This window comes from Python bivittatus, unplaced genomic scaffold, assembly GCF_059951505.1.
Source record: "Python bivittatus isolate LINGU-HERP-01145 unplaced genomic scaffold, Pbiv_v1 ctg000020_np1212, whole genome shotgun sequence".
NCBI lineage: Eukaryota > Metazoa > Chordata > Lepidosauria > Squamata > Pythonidae > Python > Python bivittatus.
Genome location: NW_028277030.1, coordinates 70,697,128 through 70,720,055, shown reverse-complemented (window position 1 = coordinate 70,720,055; position 22,928 = coordinate 70,697,128). Strand labels below are relative to the sequence as shown.

The 22,928-nt window shown below is 35.0% G+C and overlaps 1 protein-coding gene across 2 annotated transcripts in view; it reads left to right on the top strand.

The window, feature by feature from the left end:
* Positions 1-22,928, top strand: part of HBS1L (HBS1 like translational GTPase) — a 54,950-nt gene that overhangs the window by 2,281 nt on the left and 29,741 nt on the right. The window contains exons 2-5 of one of the 2 annotated variants that reach the window (XM_025166197.2): positions 364-429; positions 1,176-1,304; positions 4,303-4,497; positions 6,768-13,083. In XM_025166197.2, the coding sequence (XP_025021965.2) occupies positions 364-429; positions 1,176-1,304; positions 4,303-4,497; positions 6,768-8,227 (1,850 nt within the window). In that variant the 3' untranslated portion in view covers positions 8,228-13,083. Of the gene's footprint in view, positions 1-363; positions 430-1,175; positions 1,305-4,302; positions 4,498-6,767; positions 13,084-22,928 lie in introns of those variants that run through there. The other variant, XM_007427432.4, reaches the window with a different exon arrangement.

Genomic DNA, 22,928 nt, shown 5'->3' with positions numbered 1-22,928 from the left:
TTCTAAACAAAGTGAAATACTATACTACAAAAATGAAAAATGGTACCCAAAATAGTGAGTCTGAAGGCATTCTTGCAGAATTTGGTATTTTTTGTTTTTTATTGTATAAGGAACTCTGTGGGTAAGTTATAAGTTCTAAATGTATTGGGATAAGGAAATGTATGAAAAGACTTAATGCATTTTCAAGAAGAAGCTATAAATAAAATAATTTATATTTTCAGGAATTAATTAGTGAAAATATTCAAAAGCGCTCAAAAGGAAATGTTTTTTAATTACAATGTAGCCTGATGTTTGTTACAATTAAATAAGACTACTGTTCACAATTCCAGTTATGAGAAGGTTGGTTGTGTTTTTGCCTCTCAGATTTTGAAGATGATGACCTTTATGGGCAGTCTGTAGAAGATGATTACTGCATCTCACCATCAACAGGTTTGCATAACATTTTTCCATTATTGCTTTATGGTGTCCTGTTTAATGTGTAGGCGGCTTAGGCTGCTGCATCTGTGTGTAATAGGAATGTATATATAATAACTTGCCATACAGTTTGATAAAAATGAATAATGAATGGAAGCAGAAATTCCTAATATGGCTTGTTTGTTTATGATCACTTTTAGAAATTGGTTTGGAATTAATATCTGGTAAAATCAGCTTACCTGAAGAATAGTACTGCTCAATCTGTATTTCCTATCTATCTATTAGGATAATCTTCCCAATTCTCGTGCCATCCATATCTCTTGTCATACCCATCCAGCCACAGAAAAGGAATTAAAACTACCTTTTGCTGTGGCTGGATGGGTATGACAAGAGATAGAAATAATGAGACTTCATATATAATACAACTGGAGGGCAGTAGGTTGGGAAAGGCTGGTTTAGGATTATTAATGCCATATGATTATGCTAAGAACAAATAATCATTCATCATTATATCTAATAAAAACAGTTTTAATTCAAATGAAACATTTAAAAGTTAAACGAATTATGTGTACCTCATAATTAAACAAATTGCCAAGAATAAAACTATAGAAATTTGAATCAAATTTACTGAAATATCTATTGTGAATAGGTAATAAATATTTGCAGTTCTTGAAAAGACATTAAAAGTTTAAGAATAGAAGGCAAATTAGTTGTGGAGATTTCACCCAGATGATACTGGTTCTATTCTTGATTTGTTCTAGCTGCTCAATTTATTTATTCAAAACGAGATAATCCTTCAGTCTCTGGCGAGCCATTAGAGGAATATGATTATGAAGACTCAGAACATAGCAATTTTATCTCCAGTCACCAGCTGACTGGACTTGAAAAAGGTATTATACAAATAATATTAACTTTCATTCATTTAATGTGTGTACTTTGTGTGCTCTGTTTACTGGTTTATAGAAATACTTGGTTTTGAATAAATGGATGTGCTTGGCTGACATCTGCATTTGAAAGAACTGATACAATAAATTAAAACCTGTAAAACTTCTTAGACTAAGCAAATTATGGTAGGAGATGGAAAGACAGATGGGGCAAGGAGACTTGGCATCACTCCCTTTAATCTGCCATATTAGATCACATCATTTCAATAATTCCCAGTGAGAATTACTCAGAGATTACTCACAAGCTAGTCTGATTCACTCTAGGAAATGTATGATTTAAGGAATGTGATGGTTATGATTTCTAGAAAGGGGCTAGTAGTTCTACTGCTGTTAGAGTATGGGTATTCAAGTAGTACTGTATTAGCATGCTTCTTAGGTCACTAGACATGGTAAGTATTTCCCTATATTTATAAAACAAGAAGAACTTGCAGAACACTATGAAATCAAACATACCAAATAGGGTTTACTTATTTATTAAATTTATATGGCCACCCATCTTAAAAAACATAACTCTGGGCAGCTACCAGTGCTTAAAAACAGAAAAAAACAATGTAACAAAAAATTATAAATAACAAAAATAGCCAGAAACCAACCTATCCTAACAATTAATATAGCCATCCAATGGGCTACTCCACACCTCCAGGGCCCCAGACTTGATGTCAAAACCAGGTCTTCAAGGCCTTGCAAAAGATCAGCAGGGTTGGGGCAAATCTACCTCCAGGTGAATGATATTCCAGAGGGTGAGCACCATGATAGAAAAAGTTATTTTCATGGGTCCTGCCAGATGATACTCTCTGATGGATGGGACTTGGAGCATGCCTTTCCTGCTGGATCTAATAGGATGGGTAGATACAGCTGGGGTGAGACAGTCCCATAAGTAACCCAGCCCCAGGCCATGAAGGGCTTTAAAAATGACTACCAGCACCTTGAATTAAAACCAGAAGCACATTGGCAGCCAGTGCAGCTCATGGAGCAGAGGTGCCATATGTGCCAATAACAGGCACCCATAACTGTCCACACTGCTGCACTTCGCAAAAGCTGAAGCTTCCAAATATTTTCAGGGGCAGCACCATGCAGACCACATTGCAGTGGTCCTATTGGGAATGTCCAAAGCATGACTGACTATGAGCAGGGCTCCCAGTCCAGGAACAATTGGTGCAATTAGCGTGTAACATGTAGCTGTGCAAAGGTGCTCCTGACCATGGCTGCCATTTTCTCTTTAAGCAGGAGATGTGAGCCCAGGAGCCTTCCAAGTTGTGCACAGGTTCTGTCTTGGGCAGTGCAACCTCATCCAGAATACGGGATGGAAAGTCCCCAGAACCAGAAGGTCCTAAAACCCAGAACTACTGGGATGATGATGATGATGATTATATCTTTATCCCGCAGTGGTACCTCGGTTCATGAACTTAATTGGTTCCACGATTCTGGTCACGAACTGAATTGGTCGCGAACTGAATCAAATTTCCCCATAAGGTTCGATGTAAATAAGATTAATCCGTTCTGACCCCTACGAACGTGGTCGCCAACCGAGTTGGTCGCCAACCGAATCAAATTTTCCCATAAGGTTCAATGTAAATAAGGTTAATCCGTTCTGAACCGTATGTATTTTTTTTTAACCACAAAAATATGAAACAAAGTACAGTACAGTGTGAAGAGAGAGAACACTAACCTTGCTTGAGGCAACACCAAAAAGCTTCACAGCAAGTGTCTGTCTGTGATCGCGATCTCACCTAGAGGAAGCCACGACCACGTGCCAGAGCAGGGAAGATGGCCACGGGTCGTGTTCATCACCCGATGCGGAGTTCGTGAACGGAAGCAAAAATTTGTGAATGCTGCTGTTCGTGAACAGAAGCATTCGTGAACCGAGGTATTACTGTATATATCAACTTAAGATGGTGAACATAGTTAATATTCCTGCCTCCTATTTTCCCCACGTCAACAGGTTAGACTCAGAGAGAGTGACTGGCCCAAAGTTACCCAGCCAGCTTTCATGCCTAAGGGAGGCCTAGAACTCATAGTCTTGTGGTTTCTAGGGCAGCACTTTAACCAGTACACCAAACTGGGATAAGCAAAATATCATAGGTATGGTACTAAACTGGACAGCAGCATGAAATTCAATTATTCTGCTTTGTGCCTCTCTTTCAAATATGTTGACTAATACATTGATCTTCAGGTTTGCGCTCATTTCAATATATTCCTATGATGTATTTTTATAATAGTGAAAAGTGTTTTAAAAAGACATTGAATAATAAGTTCAATATAGGTGCTACAGGTATGCCCATACTTGCTCTGAAGCATCCTTTTACCTTCCATCTGAAATGCTGTACAATCCTAGTTGGCAATATAAGTTTAATAAATAATATATCTTAAAAGTGCAGGAAATACATATTTTTCTTCTTCCTGGATGAAGATGGTGGTGATTCACTTAAGGGAAATTAGAATACAAGTAGTTCTCGCTTAATGACTACAATAGGGACCAGAAAATTTGTTGTTAAGCAGGTGGTCATTAAGTAAGGCATCATGTGACAGCACCCAATTTTACAACATTTTTGTGGTGGTCATTAAGGGAATCACCATGGTCATTAAGTGAATCATGCAGCTGTTAGGCGAACCACGTAGTTCCCCATTGATTTTGCTTGCTGGAAGCTGACTGGGAAGATTGCAACTGGTGATCACGTGACCCTGTGACACTGCAACCATTGTAAGTGCGAGCTAGTTACCAAGTGCCCGGATCATGATCACATGACCACAGGGGTGCTGCGATGGTTGTAAGTGCGAGGACTGGTTGTAAATAGCTTTTTTCAGCACCGTTCTAGCTTCAAACAGTCACTAAATGAGTGGTTGTTAAGCAAGAACTATCTGTATTGATTTTCAGCTATTTATATGATCTTGTCTGCAAGATTTTACCCTAATAATTCATTATTTTATTCCATTTTTTTTTTAGCTCAACTTAATTCATGTCTTGATCGTATGAGAGAAGTACTTGGAGATTCAGTGCCAGAAAAAATGCTGGTGGAAGCAGTACTCAGAAGTAAATTTGATATACAACAAGCTTTGGATTCTATCCTTGCACAAGACAATAAGCAAAATACAAAAACCAAGAATGAGGATAATGTGATTGCAGGAAAGCCAACTAAAGGTACGCTTATATGTATATTTGCAAAATTACATGTTGCAAAGTTTTAAAAAGAACACTTTTTTGTGTGGGTGCCTTCGAATCAGTCTTGACTCCTGGTCATTACGTGGACAAGTCCATGCGGTTTTCTTGGAAACATTTTCAGAAGTGCTTTGCCTTTACCTTCTTGAGGCTACAAGAGAGTGACTGGCTTAAAGTCACCTAGCTGGCTTTGTGCGTAAAGCAGGACTAGAACTCACCGTCTCCCAGTTTCTAGCCAAGCGGCTTTAGCCACTACCCCAAACTGGCTGTTTATAAAAAGAGCACTTACCTTTCTATAAATTGAGTAGCTAAATAATACAGTCGTGTGAAAAAGAAAGTATACTCTCTTTGAGTTCTATGGTTTTACATATCAGGACATAATAAAAATCATCTGGTCCTTAGCAGTTCTCAAAAGTAGGTAAATATAACCTCAGATGAACAACAACACGTGACATATTACACCATGTCATCATTTATTTTACAAAAAGAAAGCCAAAATGGAGAAGCCATGTGTGAAAAAGTAAGTGTGCCTTATGATTCAATAGCTTGTAGAACCACCTTTAGCAGCAAGAACTTGAAGTAATTGTTTTCTGTGTGATTTTATCAGTCTCTCACATTGTTATGCAGGAATTTTGGCCCACTCTTCTTTACAACTTTGCTTGTGGGCATTTGTTTATGCACAGGATTCTTGAGGTCCCGCCACAGCATTTCAGTCGGGTTGAGGTCTGGACTTTGACTGGGCCATTGCAACAACTTGATTCTTTTCTTTTTCAGCCATTCTGTTGTAGATTTGCTGGTGTGCTTGGGATCATTGTCCTGTTGCATGACCCAGTGTTGGCCAAGCTTCAGCTGTTGGACAGATGGCCTCACATTTGGCTCTAGAATACTTTGGTATACAGAGGAGTTCATGGTCGACTCAATGACTGCAAGGTGCCCAGGTCCTGTGGCTGCAAAACAAGCCCAAATCATCACCCCTCCACCACCGTGCTTGACAGTTAGTATGAGATGTTTGTGCTGATATGCTGTGTTTGGTTTTTGCCAAATGTGGTGCTGTGCATTATGGCCAAACATCTCCACTTTGGTCTCGTCTGTCCAAAGGACGGTGTTCCAGAAGTCTTGTGATTTGTTCACATGCATCTTGGCAAACCTAAGCCGTGCTACCATGTTCTTTTTAGAAGAGGCTTTCTTCTGGCAACCCTTCCAAACAAAATATACTTGTTCAGTCTTTGTCTAATTGTACTGGCATGAACTTTAACATTGAACATGCTAACTGAGGCCTGTAGAGTCTGAGATGTAACTCTTGGATTTTTTGCAGTTTCTCTGAGCATTGCACAATCTGACCTTGGGGTGAATTTGCTGGGACATCCACTCCTGGGAAGATTGGCAACTGTCTGGAATGTTTTCCACTTGTGAATAATCTTCCTCACTGTAGAATGATGGACTTTAAATTGTTTGGAAATGGCCTTATAACCCTTCCCAGATTGATGGGCAGCAGCAATTGCTTCTCTAAGATCATTGCTGATGTCTTTACTCTTTGGCATTGTATTAATACACACCTCAATGCTTGAGATCAGCAAACTCCTAAAACTTCGGCTTTTATAGAGGTAGTCACACTTGCTGATGATCCATTGATCAAGGGCATTTGATTAGCAGCACCTGGCTGTTACTTAGCCTCTTCATACCTATGGAAGCAGTAAGGGTGTACTTAGTTTTTCACACATGGCTTCTCCATTTTGGCTTTCTTTTTGTAAAATAAATGATGACATGGTATAATATGTCATGTGTTGTTGTTCATCTGAGGTTGTATTTACCTACTTTTGAGAACTGCTAAGGACCAGATGATTTTTATTATGTCCTGATATGTAAAACCATAGAACTCAAAGAGGATGTATTTTCTTTTTCACACGACTATATATATAAATGTAATATAAAAATGATACTTAACATATAATTAAATCTTAGTCTTACAAAGATAAGTAGTGCATCCTGTAAATATAATTGGAGACAAACTATATATTGTATTAAATTATTTTAACTCAAATAGCAGTTTTAATTAAATTGAGGATATATGTGAAATTGAATTCTTGAGCATACAGCATACTACTCTAAATACAGTTTCAATAATGTTTGTTAATTAAATGCCTTTCATGTTTTTTTCTTGATTTTGCTGTTGCCTTTCCTGCTTGGAAATTGAAACTATCTTTTCTGTGACCTTGCCTCTGTCTTGGAATTGTTGGCTGTTGTAAGGTAAGGCTTATTTTGTTCAGAAATATTTTCTAATATTAATCATTTGAGTAACTTGGTTGAAAACATTTCTGATTCCACTGGTTCCTCCTTTAGCTTTAATGGTCCAATTGTCAGTGTTGAATCCACTTATAATACTTCAGTTCCAAATGATAAAATTATCTTCAGATCCAAACGTTGGAAAACTCCTTCTGCCAAAAAGAAAACTTTAACAGGTTCATGTAAATCCTTGGAAACTCTTCCTTTATCATTCAGTGAACAATTCATCAAGTGTGACATTCTCCCACAAGCTGACAGCAATAGCACTACAAGTAGGGAATCTTGCATTGAATATGATGCTTGCTTTAATTCAGGGGCTGAATTGCTTAAAGGAAAACTATCAGAAAAAGCTTCTTGGAGTTGGTCTGAATTTAAAGAAGTTAAGGACTTAAAGGACATGCTTATGCTTAATGAAACAGGTGATTCATCAGATGCACAAGCTAGTTCATTAATCATGCTACAGAAAAAATCTGATCATGGACCCAAAAGCTGCTTGGATAGCTATTTTGATAATTTAAGGCTAGATAATATAAGTAATACATCTAATAAAATGACTGATTCTTTGGAAAGCAAAAACAAGGGTTGCTTCCAAGGGCGCAGTAGCAGTTCTTCAAAGGTTAGTAGCTTAGCATTTTCAATGTCTGAAAGTCCATCACTGGCTGATCTCCTGCAGGAACACCAAGGAAGCAATTCAAGCAAGCCTTGTTCTTTGCATAATCTTTGCAATTTACCATCAGCAGGCTTCACAGACATGGAATTGGGACATTCACCATTGTCTCAGCTAGCCAACCAACTTCCAGTATCATCTGGCATGACAGAACTCTCAGGATCCTTATCTTCCTTGACACACTCTAAGTCATCTCCAGTAAAAGAGCTTGAGAGTTTATCACTTTCAGATTTAATTGCAAAATGTATTGCAGTGGACAGCCCTGAAATAATAAACAGCCATTCGGAGTTTCATTTAGCTAAAAAGGTTCAACCTTCAGTTGTAAATTCAGATATTGATCTAAGTGTACTTATTAGAAAATCAGTATTATCTCCAGAACCTGTAGAAATACAGTTAGATACAATGCTTCCAGAAACTAAAGCTTTATTTTTGAAGCAGAAGCAGCAAAAGCTTGTAACTAAAGGAAGCAAGAAAAGCAAAAAAAAAGTGAAATCACCTATTTTAAAAGGCACCATTTCATGGACAAAAGCTTTGTGTGCAAGACCCTCTGCTTTTGCTATAACCTTATGTCTTCATTACCCTTCAAAGAGATGTAAACATCAAAGTGTTAATATTCATAAGGCTTTTTTGTACAGCAGGCAAATACAAGAAGCAAAAATTAATGAAATTGGACCCTTAATGGAAATCACTCCATTTGATTTCAAATCACCATCTCCTGATGACATTGTAAAATCAGGTCAAAAGAAGGCATTCACTAGATAATAGCGTAATGAACCAATGTTAATTTTGTTTATTTCTGAAGTTTAAACAGTGTTTTATACAAGATAATTTTGGATTGCAAAATGGAATAGATTTTGTAAATGCAAAGTAAATTTCAGTTTATATTGGCTAGCTTAATTTTTAGTAAAAAGTTTTTAAAAGATACACTGAATTCTAGCCTTGTTATTGTTTTATTGCTTACTGAATTGATTTTGGTTTTTGGGGAGAAAATATGTGCTTGTTGTTGTTCAGTCGTTAAGTCGTGTCCGACTCCGAACCATATTGCGCCAGGCCTTCCTGTCCTTCACTGCCTCCCTGAGTTTGCTCAGTTTCATGCTCATTGCTTCAGTGATGCTATCTAACCATATGTGCTAGTTCTAAAGAACAACAACATTAATATTATGATTTCAGATTTAAAAATTACATTGTGGAACAAAATACATATAGTACTACAAATTAATTCACCATAAAGCAATTTTGTTTTTAATGTTTGATATGCCACTATTTTAAATGTTTTAGACAAGTTTCTCTTTCCCTTCCCACCTTCTTTTTATCTATTAATTCATAAGACTGAACTATAATATGGTTTGTTTATTTTGATTTTAACATGAAATGCAAACCTGTCCACCAGTTTGTCATTTTTGTTTTTTCAAGGATATGCACGTAAGTCAATAAAAAACAAATCGTATTATGAATCAGACTTTTCTTCCATCTTTTTGTCATACTTCTTGGAAAAGAAGTATGAACACTCTTTAATGGTGTATAAACACTGTTGGGCATAGTAGTAAACAATTTATAAACTTTAATGGGACCAGTTTTATGTATTTAAAAGCAAATCCTGTAAATAAGTTCTAAAGGGCAGTAAACTTTTTCCCCCCTTCACACAGATTAGGCTATATCCAACCATGTAAGGGTGGAAGGGAAGATTTTGTTCTTAATCTACTTCCCACTGAGAATCCTAGTCAGTGAGACCAATTGAACATTGTTGACTATGTTTTATGAGGATTACAGAGGGAAGGTAGGTTTGCCTGGATTTGACTGGAGGAATCTTGCATTGATTATACAAAGTGACCCAATCTGGAAATTCCCCTACCTCATAAGATACTGCATACAGTGTATGATAGGCTCCCCAACCATTTTTGGTGGGGAAAGAGAGCATTGGGGGGAAGAGCAGAAGAAGCAGATCCATGATATTGACTTGTTGGTTGTATGTGCATCATTGGGCATTACAATTTTTTTAGGATTATTTTTCTTTATTCTTTCATTTAATGAAGTAACCTGTCTTTTTTTTGCCAGAGTGGGTGTACATGGTAGGAACTGCTGCCAATTCTGTTTTTCTGGGGTGTTTATTTCTTCCCTGTATGTATGCATATATTTAAAAATATTAAAGGGGCATAGTAAACATTTTAAATGCATTGTTAAAAAATAAAATATATGAAGTGCTTCTTTAAAAATATTTGAAACTAATAAAAGCATTGTGTTTCTATATTGATTAATAAAACATTTGTTCTCCATCTAATTAAACTTAGTGGCGAAATACCTAATTTTGCTTAATATGGCCATATTTGGACATTTGAATCTTGACAGGATAAGATTTAAAAAAAAAAACTTCTTGGTGCACCCAGCTCCTTCACTTCTTCCTTTGTGCAGTGAGCAAAAGAATTATAGAACTTCTACCAATAGTTTCCCCATGTCATTTTAATAAATGAAACTCAGGTCATCAGCTTTATCAGAACGGCTGAGGATGCTTCAGAAGAGGTTGTGGAATGTGGTAAAAAGACAGGAGGGAAAATACATTTTTGTCCAAAGTCACCTTACATGTCATTGATTTTTTGAAAAATATATATTTCTGTATATTCAGTAAATAGCTTAGCTGAATAATATTACACTAATTTAACAGACAGTTGTTATATATGGGTCCGTGCATCTGTTTGTGTGTGTGTATACATACACATACATGTATACACACACATACATATATGAGGAAGATGATGTAATATGCTTTTTAAAAGAAAGGAAGGTCATGTGAAAATAGAAAGTCTATTCCATTGTATATCAAAAGAAATGCATTTATTGCAATTCAGGGAACTTATGAAATATCAGTGTTTATACATTTTTAAGAGACTAAGAAAAGTGTCTTTTCCATAATTTTCTGCTCCATGAATTTTTTCTTTCTTTCTTTCACTTTTGATAAATATTCTTACAATTCTCCCATGTAATCTTACAAAATCCAGGTCTTCCAATCTTTGTAAACTTAGGACTTTTCTCTATTTCCAATAGAGAAATTCTATGAATAGATGAGAAAGTAAGGAAGAAATCTCTATGAGAGATATAGTTAGGCAGCTGTACACTTATTAATTCAGATAAGTGATAAACTGCACAATTGTTTTAATATGTTGTGTATTTATCCAAATGGATTGTGGAAAAGCTATATTGTATATATAAACAAAATATTGTGATGAATTTTTAAATATGGTATAGATGTATATATTTCGATAAGAACAAATCTGTCCAAAGATGACATTTTATTTTCTTAATCTTATGATTGTATTTGCTTCCTAGAATGTTTTAATCAATATTCAGTTTTGAAAATATTTCTGATGTCAAATATTCTTCACATGCTCTGAATATAATCTTTTTGTGGGGATTGTTGCTTTTTAATAAATCCATTTTCTGTCTCCTGGCCAATATCAGGATGCAGAGTTTCATTATATCTCACTGGCCATGAGTTTACTATGCCATATCTCTGTTTAATGAGCTCTTCATCCACTTATTCTCCAGTACTTAAGCCTGCAATTTAAAGGTAGCCCAGAGGAATACTGATTTATAAAGCAGCATTCTGTAGGAATGAAGGACAGGTAGATTGTTGTATGTGTAGTGGATACTGGCCTGCTGTTGTAGATAATGACGAAGTTGCAATTTGCGTTTAAAAATTGGGGGATAAAGTTGCATCTCTGGAGGAATCAAATGTGGATTGTGCATTCACATTTTATTCATATTTTAATGTTTTAAAGCCAGACTGTTCTTTGTGTAGGTATATGTAGTATCATTTTACTTGTAGTGTATATTTTTGAAACATAAAATTATTGAAATAATCCTCTCACCAAAATTTAGATGCTTATTTTGGGCATATAAAATGGGCTAAAGATATTCAAAGTTTTGTGAAGTCAGCATCAGAGTTGTTTTATGCATCCAGCGTTTTAAAGTAAAATTGGCTTGTAACTTTCTTCATGAATTCATAATAAAATTAAGGGTTAATCAGTTGGCTCACACTATTCTTTTGTGTATTCTTTGGACACCCCAAGTAGCTGTTTGATTGAAATTCCATTAACGTAATGCACTTTATTATATGTAATCAATGCTGGGAATGAGCTAGCACCCGCCCTTTTTAAGATGAGGATTGCCAGGAGTGAGTGTGGCAGAAGGGGAAATTGTTAAAATCTTTTGGGGATATTTAGTATACTTTTGACATTTTTTCTTATGTATCCTGATTTATGTTTAAATTTCTTTATTTAGTTGGGTAGAAAGGGCAATCTGAAATATGGATTTGTTGAGGCTTATATGATGGCCTGATTGAACAGGACTCTGATCAACTTCTACTGATTTCTTGGCAGTTATTTCTTTAGACAAATTATTCAGTATTCTTGTTAGTGGTAGACTAATTTTTTATATAGGAATAACTAAATATGCAGAATTATAGTAAATTGGAATTAAATGAAGAATAGTAGTTGATCACTATTAAGTTAAAATATTATTATATAATTCCTTAATTCTTGCTTAAAACCATATTGGAACTGAATACTACTACTAAAATCCTGATTTTTAAAAATCTTAGATTCAGTCTTTACAAATGTGTTCAGATTGTTATAGCTTTCTGTTACTGTGTTTTTTGAGGAGGAAAAGGTACGTAGGATTTGAATGTACAAAAGGCAGAAAAAGGCAGAGGAGATTGCAAAGATATTCATGACATTCTATACTCAGGAAAAACATCTAAAGAGATCTTTTCCTTCCTGTCTATAGGTCAAATATAGCTTCACTATGTTTTTCTTTGAATCAAGGATATTGCTGGGAAATCATAGTAGTTAACTCTTCTTAACATTTTACATTCTCCTCTTTTGCAAAGTTAAATAATCATACACTTGCAATATGTCTACCTCATGCCTGAAAGCTTAATGGAAATTCTAAGGTGATACATAAAAGTGTATTTCTAATGCTAAACTATCATGCCTATATGCTTTTACTAGTTATTTCATATACATATTGGGGAACAGATATGTTTTCTTGACCTTGGTATCAAGCAATCTGTCTGGTCCTATTTTTAAATCTCTATTATTTATGTGGTTAAATGTAGAAAAAACCTGCACAAGCAACATCTCATTGCAGATTTCTAAGGAAGCTCTACAGTTGATACATATGTTCATATGTGCAGGGTTTGGGGTGTCAGGTATGTTCTGTTTTTGTTGGTTTTTATGCTTTTTATTGTTTTTATTTTTTATTACTATTTTAATACTGTTGTGAGCTGCCCAAAGGTTATATTATATAAGATGAGAGGCTATGTAAATCTTATAAATAAATAAATATTGTTGTGCTACACAACAATTATGAACATTCTGCTTATGATTGTATATGTCCTACTATTCTTGGCAAACTCTAGCTCTATTGGGTACAACAATATGCTTAAAAGAGTGTGCACAAAATCTGTGGAAACTGTAGGAATCAAAAATACAGTTGAATTGTTAGGTTTAGATTTCTGTGACCTCTTCTAGTATGACTAGCAAACCCTGACTATGAATAATAATAATTCAGAGTAAGAGAATTATATAAATCTGACTGGTGTGTATAATTGATAATGGGGTGATTTTTTGGTGAATAATTTGGATTCCCTTGCAGTGGATTGTTTTATTATTCCTTATTACTGTAGAATTAAGAGAAGATACAGCTCTACTTAGCATCAGCAAGTGGTGCTAACATCTTAGTTTTAGTATTCAAAAATCTTTTTTTCTGTTTAAAATGTATTATGGATCATAAAAAATAGTTGCAAATTAAAAAAGTCCTCATTTAAAATAATGTAATTAGAAAACATGTAAATATTGAAATAGCTTATTCATTTTTCATTATTCGGAGCAATAATAATGGGGAGTATTAAACAGAATGTCTGTGCAAAAGTGTCTCTTGGGACATTTTGCAAGTCACAGAATCTGTCTGATACAGCTGTGTGTGGGCTTCTGAAAGGAAGTGGCTTATGTCAGAAGCAATGAGAAACGTTTAAAAAAATGAAATTCAGTTTGTATACACCTACACTGGAAATAATGACACTCCAAGATCTTTTTCCTAAGATGTTTGGTTTGCAGTGTTAAAGCCAGCACAGCGTGTTTTGGAAGAATACTGCTTAGAAAATGATAGTGGATTTCTTTGATATGTATAACAACCAATAATTTACATCTTTTTTTAAAAAAAAAGTGTGTTCAAGGTAAGATAATTGTACTGTGATACAAAAATTATTTTTGATGGTTGTACCTCCTCAAGTCTTTAGCAAGTATTTGGAAGTCCCAAAGCAGGAAAATAATGTCTGTCTGATAAGGGGATCTCACAAACTCATACAGTAAAAATCTGTTATAACTCATATTTCCATAATAAGATTAGATATTTGATAAGGCAAAACACTGTTACTTTTATAAGATTTTATATTCATCCTGGATTGTTACCCTTTTCACTCCAGACAAACCTTTATAGTTTTCTATATTTCTTTTTTAACTCTGGAAACAGCTTTAAAATTTGTCAAATGTAACTTTTTCCAAAAGAAATGCCAAGATATTCAGAATAAATGTTTACTTCTGTATGTATTTACTTACTGAGGTTTATATGCTGCTCCAAGCCAGGGAGATTCTGAGCAGTGTATATTCTTTTATTTCATTAAGGTGAAAATTCTAAAACAATATAACAAAAGAACAACTACCAGTAACAAGTAAAATTACAGAGAAAATGGTAACTGAAGAGCAATAAACATCTAAACGCAGCCCAGGGTGAGGGCCCTCAAGTATTTAAGGTTTTCCTAAAACAACCAAGTTGAGCCTAGTGTGATCTTTGGAGGTAAACTGTTCCAAAGAAGAGGGCTGCAAATGAAAAAACTCAGCTCCTTGGTCTATGTGGATGACAGTCTCTGAGAGAATGGATCTGAAGCAGTTATTGAACATACAAAAGTCACTGGGGGGAGGTGTTCTGAAGATGTCCAGGTGCTGAGCCTTTAAGGGCTTTATAAATGATAACCAGTATCTTGAATTGCACCCAGAAGCTGATTGAGAAACTGCAGCATTCAAAGTAGGACATTAAATGGGAGGACTTGGGCACTCCCAACACTATACTAGTAGCTTTATTCTGTATAATTTAAGGTTCTGGATGATCTTCAAAGACGCCCCCGTGTAGAATGAATCACAGTAATCTAAATGGGAGATGACTAAGGCATGAATGACTGAGCAGGGCATCCCAGTCCAGGAAAGGTTGAAGCTGGTACACAAGATACAACTGTGCACAAGTCCTCTTGGCCACACAATCATCTCTTTAAGCAGGACCCGTGAATCCAAAAGCATTCGAAGCTTATGAGCCATTTCTGCATGAGAAAGTATAGTTCCATCCACAACAAAGATGGAATACCCTGGAATTAGATTTCTGTACCCATAGCCACTCTGTTTTGCTGGAATTAAGTCTGTGCTTGTACTTCTCTGGGATCAGGAAAGGTCTTCTGCTATACCTCCTGTTCAGTCTGGATCAAGATGTATAGCTGGTTATTATCCGTATATCCTATAATATCTAAGACCATGCTGGTGACCTCCCCCAATAGCAATAATGTTAAATACGAGGGGCAAGAACATTGAAAGCTGTATCAGAGGACCAAAGGACATGACTGCTCCCCCCTCCCCCATTGATTGGAACCTCCCCTTCAGGAAGGATGAGAACCACTGAAACCAGAGACATTTCTTTGGGAAAAATCCCATGGAACTTTGTTTTTATATATGATAACTGCAGCAAGACTTTTATATGCTCAAAGGTGGAAGGACTCGACATTACCTACAATGGAAGAATGGATGGTAAAGTTGATGGAGCTGGCTAAGGTGATGAAATTGACAGCTTTGATTAGAGAAAAGACATTGACTAATTTTAATGCTAATTGGAAGTCTCTTTTGGACTTTTTGCATAAAACAGAAAAAAATGAAATCATGATATATGGATTTGATGATTAGTAATACTAGTAGACAATAGAAAAATGGATTTTGTGTTGTAACCTTAGATTAACAGTTTAATGTTTTACTTATACCTGCTGTAAAACAAGTCAGAAGTCATTCTTTTTTTTTCTGTTTCTTCTGTTTTCTTATTCTCTATTCTTTTTTCTATTCTTTTTCTTGATTATTAGTTCTTGTTAGATGTTATCTTTCTCTTTTAAAATTTAATAAAGTTATTTTAAAAAAAAGGACGGATGAGAACCACTGTAAAATGGCCTCCCACTCCCAAGCCTTTGAGGCAATCCAGTAGATACCGTGATTGATAATATAAAAAGCTACTAAGAGGAGCAACAGGACTAGGAGAGTCACACTACCCGTATCCTGATCCCACCTCATGTCCACAGTGATCAGTGTGGCTATAGTATTATGTGCAGTCTTGAAACTGGGCTGAAAAGGATCAAGAGAGTTTTCTTGCAAGGTTATCTGTAACTGCAAGTCTACTACCATCTCAACAACCTTCTCTAAAAAGAGAAGATTGGGGACAAGCTGATAGTTGAGTAAGATTGCTATGTCAATAGATGGCTTTTCTGAGGAGGGAGGGAGTGAACCACTGTTTCCTTGAAAGCAGGCAGAACCACCTTCTCTCTCAAGGATGTATTACCCATCCTGACCCAGCCCCTTTTTTCCTCCCTATTTCATCAACCAGGAAGGATAGGGATCTAGACCACAGCTAGTGGAGTTACTCTCACAAAGAATCCTGACCACTTCCCCAGGGCCTCAAACTCCTCCCAGCTAACCTCACAAGACACAGACTTGGTCACCTCCATAAAACTTCCCCAATTGGTGTCCAGGTCATGCAAATCTGAGCAATTTTATCCTCATTTATGTTAGAACAGCTACAGACATTAGGTGTAGCTCAGTATAGCTTTGTATTCAAAGGTTCCTTTTCAGTTTTTTATGAGGCTATGTAGATCAGGAAGAGGTCTCTGCTGAGTTGTTCATACATCACAGTAAGCTAAACTGTAGTTTGCTGAGCGAGCCAAAGTTTGGTTCATGGATAACTAAACAAGTAATGGTTTATAGCTCATAATGTCTGGGTTCGTATCTTAAGCTAAATAAAATTATTATTACTTGTCGTGTATACCCAGCCTTAGAAGAGTTAATGCCAGGAAGGAAAATAATGAGCTATTTGACCAATAAAAAATCTGTTCTGTATTTGTGTTTTTGAAATTTTGGGGCAGGGTGAGCACTGTTTTACCACTGTTGAATCATGCACTTTAAGTTGGGTGCCAACATTTCTCTCTTTTCCCATGTTCCTTGGTTGTTGTTTTTTTGCTTGCTTCTGCTCTTGCAGGGCAACAATAGGTTATATATTAACAATGACACAAACATTGTGTTTTGACATAACTCACATTCATTTAATGTGAGCATTATGTGATGGTTATTTAAACTGCACCAAAATGAAGCATCAATACAGTCCTATATAGAGATGTGTGAAACTAGTCATTTGCGTTAGAAATGCATTTAATTGCCATAATTAAATGCAAAAAATTTGCATTTTTCCCCAAAGCTTAATCAGACTTTGAAGCACTTATACAAAAGGGCTAGTATGATATCTTTCTTCACATTTAGCCCTGCAACAATGGATATGTGATTTCAAACAAATACATACTATTTTTTTCCAAGGGAGCATGTTTGCAAGATGATTGACTGAATGAAATAAGCAATAAAAACTTGTATTGAAATTTTGGCCCCATATTTGTTCTGGCCAGTATTTTCAGGCTTCATCAGATATATGGAAGGGGCAAATAGTTTGATTAAATAGTTTAAGGATCAGGTTTCAAATACCTAAATTATGTAGTCAATATTTTCTGCCAAATTATAAAAGATATACTAAACTTTATATAGAGAACAGTAGTAGCCATCTTATCCATGAGAAGAATAGTTCATAAAGTCAATAGCTTTTAAGTACTCTAGTGTTTCCAGGAACTCTAATCTGGAAAGCTGGTTAAAATCCCTGAAAATAAGGATTGAGGAATAAAAGTGTAGCTGTTCTTCAAGCCGTGTCTGTGCTAGATTGCATTGTTATATGGAATGAAGGAGTGTCTCCAAACATGTAAAGTCCAGAAATTGCACCAAGGACATTCTGAATCTTTTAGGAAAGAATCAAACAGATGGTTATTGGACCACATATTGAAACTAGGAACAGTTTTTATTGTAAATGAGGGAAGTTGTATTTCCAAAAATTGAAATGTAAACTATAGTTATTGCTAGATAGATGAGTTACATGGCTGGTTCATGAAGCCATATATTTTAATCTCTAAACAGGTTGAGATACTTGATCTATTCATATTTAATAGGGCTATGCAGTGATTTGGATGTACTTTGAAAGCTGTTTCAGAGAATGTGGGGACACAAGACGAATACTTGTTTGCTGCTCTTTATTTCCTAGGATTATGTAGTGAACAAGGGCTTTGGGGGAATCAGATTAGAAGCATCTTTCATACTTTATATAAGTATTATGACATAGTTCAGTGTATTTTAAAATGTGTAATGTATTTTTTTCTCCAAATTTCTGAAGTGTACAAACCTTTTGAATTGATAATATTTAATATAAAAGTGATTGTTGATAATACAGTGTACTTAATCAGGTTATACCATTGATACAACTAAGTGTTTTCTGCAAATGAGATTCATAGCAGTAGTCAACATTTCACACTTAGATTTCAAATGTTTGTTTCTGTAAATGTGTTACTAACACATTTAGATAGCAGAGATGTGAAAGAATCTATTAAGTATTTTTAAATGTTCTATTAACTCGGCACTATTATTGACATTTTTGCATATAAATGAAAATCAAACTAGCATGTCTTTGCACATAGGCCCACAAGTTAAAACTAGCTTTCACAAATTGGTATTATGTCCTTAACATTAGTACTGAATGCTGCATGTGGTGTGGCTGGTAACCTAGTCTCTTTATTTATCTTAGTAATAAGTTATATGAAAGCTTTGGTTGACCAAAACCATGATGGCAGAAGAGATCAGCATCTGTGGGCACATCTGATGATGGGCATGGTATAGGGAAGATTGTGACTTAGAATATAAGTGGAGTGTATGATAAAAAGCATGATTTAATTTATCACATGAAATCAAAGAATAATCAATATGTGAACGTAAGAGAAGGGAAGGTTATAATCTGAAAGATAATGGTTTGATCTTCTACAGTGGAATTAATGAATATATGCATGGAAGTTAAAGTGTGTGTTTAATTATGAATGAAAGAACTAAGATGTATGAATAAACTGGTGTCATCTAGATTGCTGAATGATTAATAGACATAGGTTGGTGATAGTTGCTTGTTATGCTCCAGTGAATAGCAAATGTGAAACAATTATGCATTTTTTGGCAAAAAAATGAACAATGTTCTGAATGAAAGCAATCTGAAGTAATTTAATTTAATTTAATTTAGTCAATTTAGGCACCGCCTGACCAGGAAAAACTTAGCCTATTAGGTGGCATGAATGGGTGGGTAGGAACTAGGCAAGTGAGTACAGAAAAAAATGTTTTGGCCAAGAATAAATGAGAGAGGTGAGTCTTAGTAATTGCTCTGAAAAAGTGCCATAAAAGTAGAACTTTTATAATGCAACAAAAAAGGAACAAAATACGCAAAGTACAAAAAAGAAAAGTATAGTAACTAAATGAAATACAACAAGCACTTATATATAATTAAAAAGTAATACAGCTCAGTTAAGCAAAAATAAACCTTTGTCCACATGAAATCGTATTGTCTTGTTCTTCCATTGCGGCAATAGACTCAAAGGCTAAGAGCATGTTCCCATTTCATCATGTCATCCTTTTATATCTAGCATAGACATATCTTTCGAAGAATGCATACTTTTTTTTTGTAATAGTCCAAGCACAGCAGTTCCAAAATTCTTCAAATAGAAGAGAATACGTGTAGCTCAGGGTTGAACTGTGGAGTCCTTGGTGCTCTTTGAGCTTGGTTGTTTGCTTGCAGAGCACATCCACCAACAACAACTAGGAGTCAGAAGACATGATGAAAACTCCTTAATCTCACAACACATGGACAGACTGAACCATAGTTTCAACTGGGAAACTGTGAACATCCTAGACCAAACTAAATCCAAAAACACTAGGGAATTCCTGGAAGCTTGGCATTCAGACAAATCAGCCACCAGTAGACACACAGAGATAAACCACATTTATACACCATTCAAAAGAGACAATTAAAAAAGCTAGGAAGGAAACAAAAAGACCAGATCACATCTCTCCAGCAGCCTACACCCAGATAAGCAGGGATTAACACCAGACAAACAAGCAGAAATCAAGGAACTTCCAAGGAGAAAACCACACTCCGACCAACACTGACAGGACAAGCTACTGTATATAAACAGGGAGCAAACCCCACACTCACTAGTACTGATGTTACCTAGTCAGGTAATGAAACTTCTGCAAGCCAACAAACAAGCTCAAAGAGAACCAAGAACACAAAATTCTTCATAAATAGATACATTCTAAATTTTGGAAAAGAATTTAATGACACACTAATATATTTAAATCCAATTTTTACTAAAGCCTTATTGACCCTATTAAGAGTATTCAATCAATAAGAAACAACTAGCAGGCACGGTCAAATCATGTTTGTTAATGTACTCTTGAATGTACAGTATTGGATCTCCAGCATAGAAAGATAGATAACCAGCCCTTTTTGAGCATCTACCAGTAGATTTAATTTTTTTTTAATGAATTAGTTTTAGCATAAGATCACAAGGAACATACTTAACTCTTTTAAAAAACCTGAGATTATTGACCTGTTCAAATTGGAGATTCCAGTTCGCTATTCCAAAATTTGTAAATTATCAGTATTTATCTTCATAAGATTATTCAGTTGCAAAGAGGGTTACACTAATGGAAGTATATAAAAAAAGGATCCTTGGTGGAGTGATGAAGTAGAAGAGGTTACTGATGAGAAAAATGTATATAAGAGAAAGTTGCAAAAAATGTGAAGGTAATGGAAATATATTATAAAATGTGTATATAGAGAAAATATTTTAAATAGAAGAAAAAAGCACAGATGTAAACCAAGAGAGCAAGTAGTAGTTAAGATCAAAAGAGACAGAGAAAATGCAGAGCAATTTAATTGAAATAAAAAATTGTTTTGGAAGTGGATGAAGAAGACTAAACAAGGAGCTTCCAGCAGAATTAGTAAATTAAAAATAAAAGTGATAACGTGATTTGGGATGAAACTAAAGTGAGTGAATGCTGGAAGGAATGTTTCAAAGATTTGCATATTTATGGCAGCAAGGATAAATTTAATACAACATTGGAAAAGAGATACATTACCAAAGATACCAGACTGGGAATTTAAATTTGGAGAATATGCAATAATGGCAAAATTAACAGCATATATTCACAACAGAAGTCTAACAAAATTTATGTAAGAATGGCTCCCTTACATATTTGCAGCAAGACAAATATAAGTATCTAGAGTATGGCTTTTAAAGGGAAAAAACGACTAAAGTATTGAAATCAGAGACATATATACATACAGATTTTTTATTTCAAATGTCTATAAATATTGCAGGCAACAGCAAACCACTTCCAAAATCTTGCCAAAAAACCTGCAAGGACTTGTCCAGGCAGTCTTCAGGAGTCAACCCTGACTGGAAGGCAATCAGTCAATAAATCACACATTTTTAATAGTTTTTTTCCTCTCTCTCTTTTTGTATTTTAAACAAATAGTGGAGATTTTAGCACTTAGCGCAGATATTTAAATTCTTATTTAAATTATTACAATAATTTAATGTACCTAAGTGCAACTTAATGTTTTCTATGGTTAATTTCTAATCACAGATACACTGAGCACTAACTGTACAATCTTGGTACAGATAACCTTTGTCTGCTTATATATTTCTGAACCAATTAAAAAAAGAAAGAAAATAAAAGAAATGTGAGTGATATGATGAAGAATATTGAAATGAATGCTTTATAATATAAATAATATTAATGTCCAAAGAAAAGGAAATCATAAATGTATGAGAATGTTGAAAATAATATGGCAGCAAATGTATACAGTGTAACTGGAGAAATGTTGGATGATGTTTGCTTATGGAGTAACTGGGTAACTTCTTTAATATTCATGCGACAACTGCACCAGTGCCTGACAATTGGAAAGATGCTGTTATTCTTTATATAGAGGGAGAGGTAAACAGAATGAATGCCAAACCCACATAGAATTTAGTTTTTTAAGTGTGCTTGGAACAATTTTTCTATTTCTTTCTGTGAAAGTGCATGAGAGGCACTAATGAGCAAAATTTGAGAAGTACAGTGCAGTTTCACGCTAGAAGCTGGTGTATAGGCCAGGAGTTTGCTCTTAGAAGGTCATTGAGAAATATATGAGTATATGAAAGAAAGTTTAATATATTTGATTTGAATTAAGTAAAATATATGATAAAATGAAGTTTTAATTATTGAATGTATTGAATGTTGAATGTTTTGCATTTTATGGAATTGAAGATTCATTGCTGAATGTGCTAAAAGTGGATGGATATCAAGCATGCATGGAAACAACTAGAATGCTTAATGTTTCAACACCGAGCAGTACATAAGACAATAATGTGTGATGTTCCTTTGACTATTTTATATATTCATGCATAAATGTATAATGAATACCTGTGATGATGTTAGACATATGTTAGTTGGAGATGTGAATGCATTTGTATGCAGTTGAGGCTGTGTTGCTGGCTGAGATTTTGAATCATTTGCAACAAATATTAGATTATATGATGCAACAAGGAGTTTGTTAATTAGTGTCTCAGAGGATCAAGGTAACTGTGGTTGAAAGAGAAATTGAGTGAAAAATTATACCTGTATCGCAAAAAACTAGAGCAAGTACATGAATTAATATACTTTGCTAGAATATTTACTGAAGATGTGAACATGAATAGAGAAGTTTTAGGATTAACAAATGCTGCTAGAAAAGTTGGATGGCAGCATGTTGTCATTTGCAAAGAATGTGTGTTTTTGAAAGAAGCAAAAACAACTGTATTAGATCATGCTATTGCCCACTTTATCAAGTGAGAGATGAGTATGTCAGGAGAAATCTAAATGACTGAATGCAGTGGGAATGAATTATTTAAGAAATTTGTGAAGTAAAGCAAGAGATAGCATCAGAAATAAATAGGTAATGAATGAATGTGGCTTGAATTAACAAAATTGGTGCCAATACAAAATAAATATGTTGGAATGGTTTGGTTGTAGAGAATGAGTAAGGCTGTAATTGCAAAACAAATATTAAAGAGAAATGAATGGGTTGAAAGGGGAAGATCAAGACATTTGTGGCTGGATGGAACTTTTGAGATTCTCAGAAATAGGGCTACCAGATCTGGGCTGCAAAAATTCAGACAACTGCTAAATGCCAGCCAAAAATGTGTGTCTTCTCGATCTCTTTTCTGTCACTCAAAGGT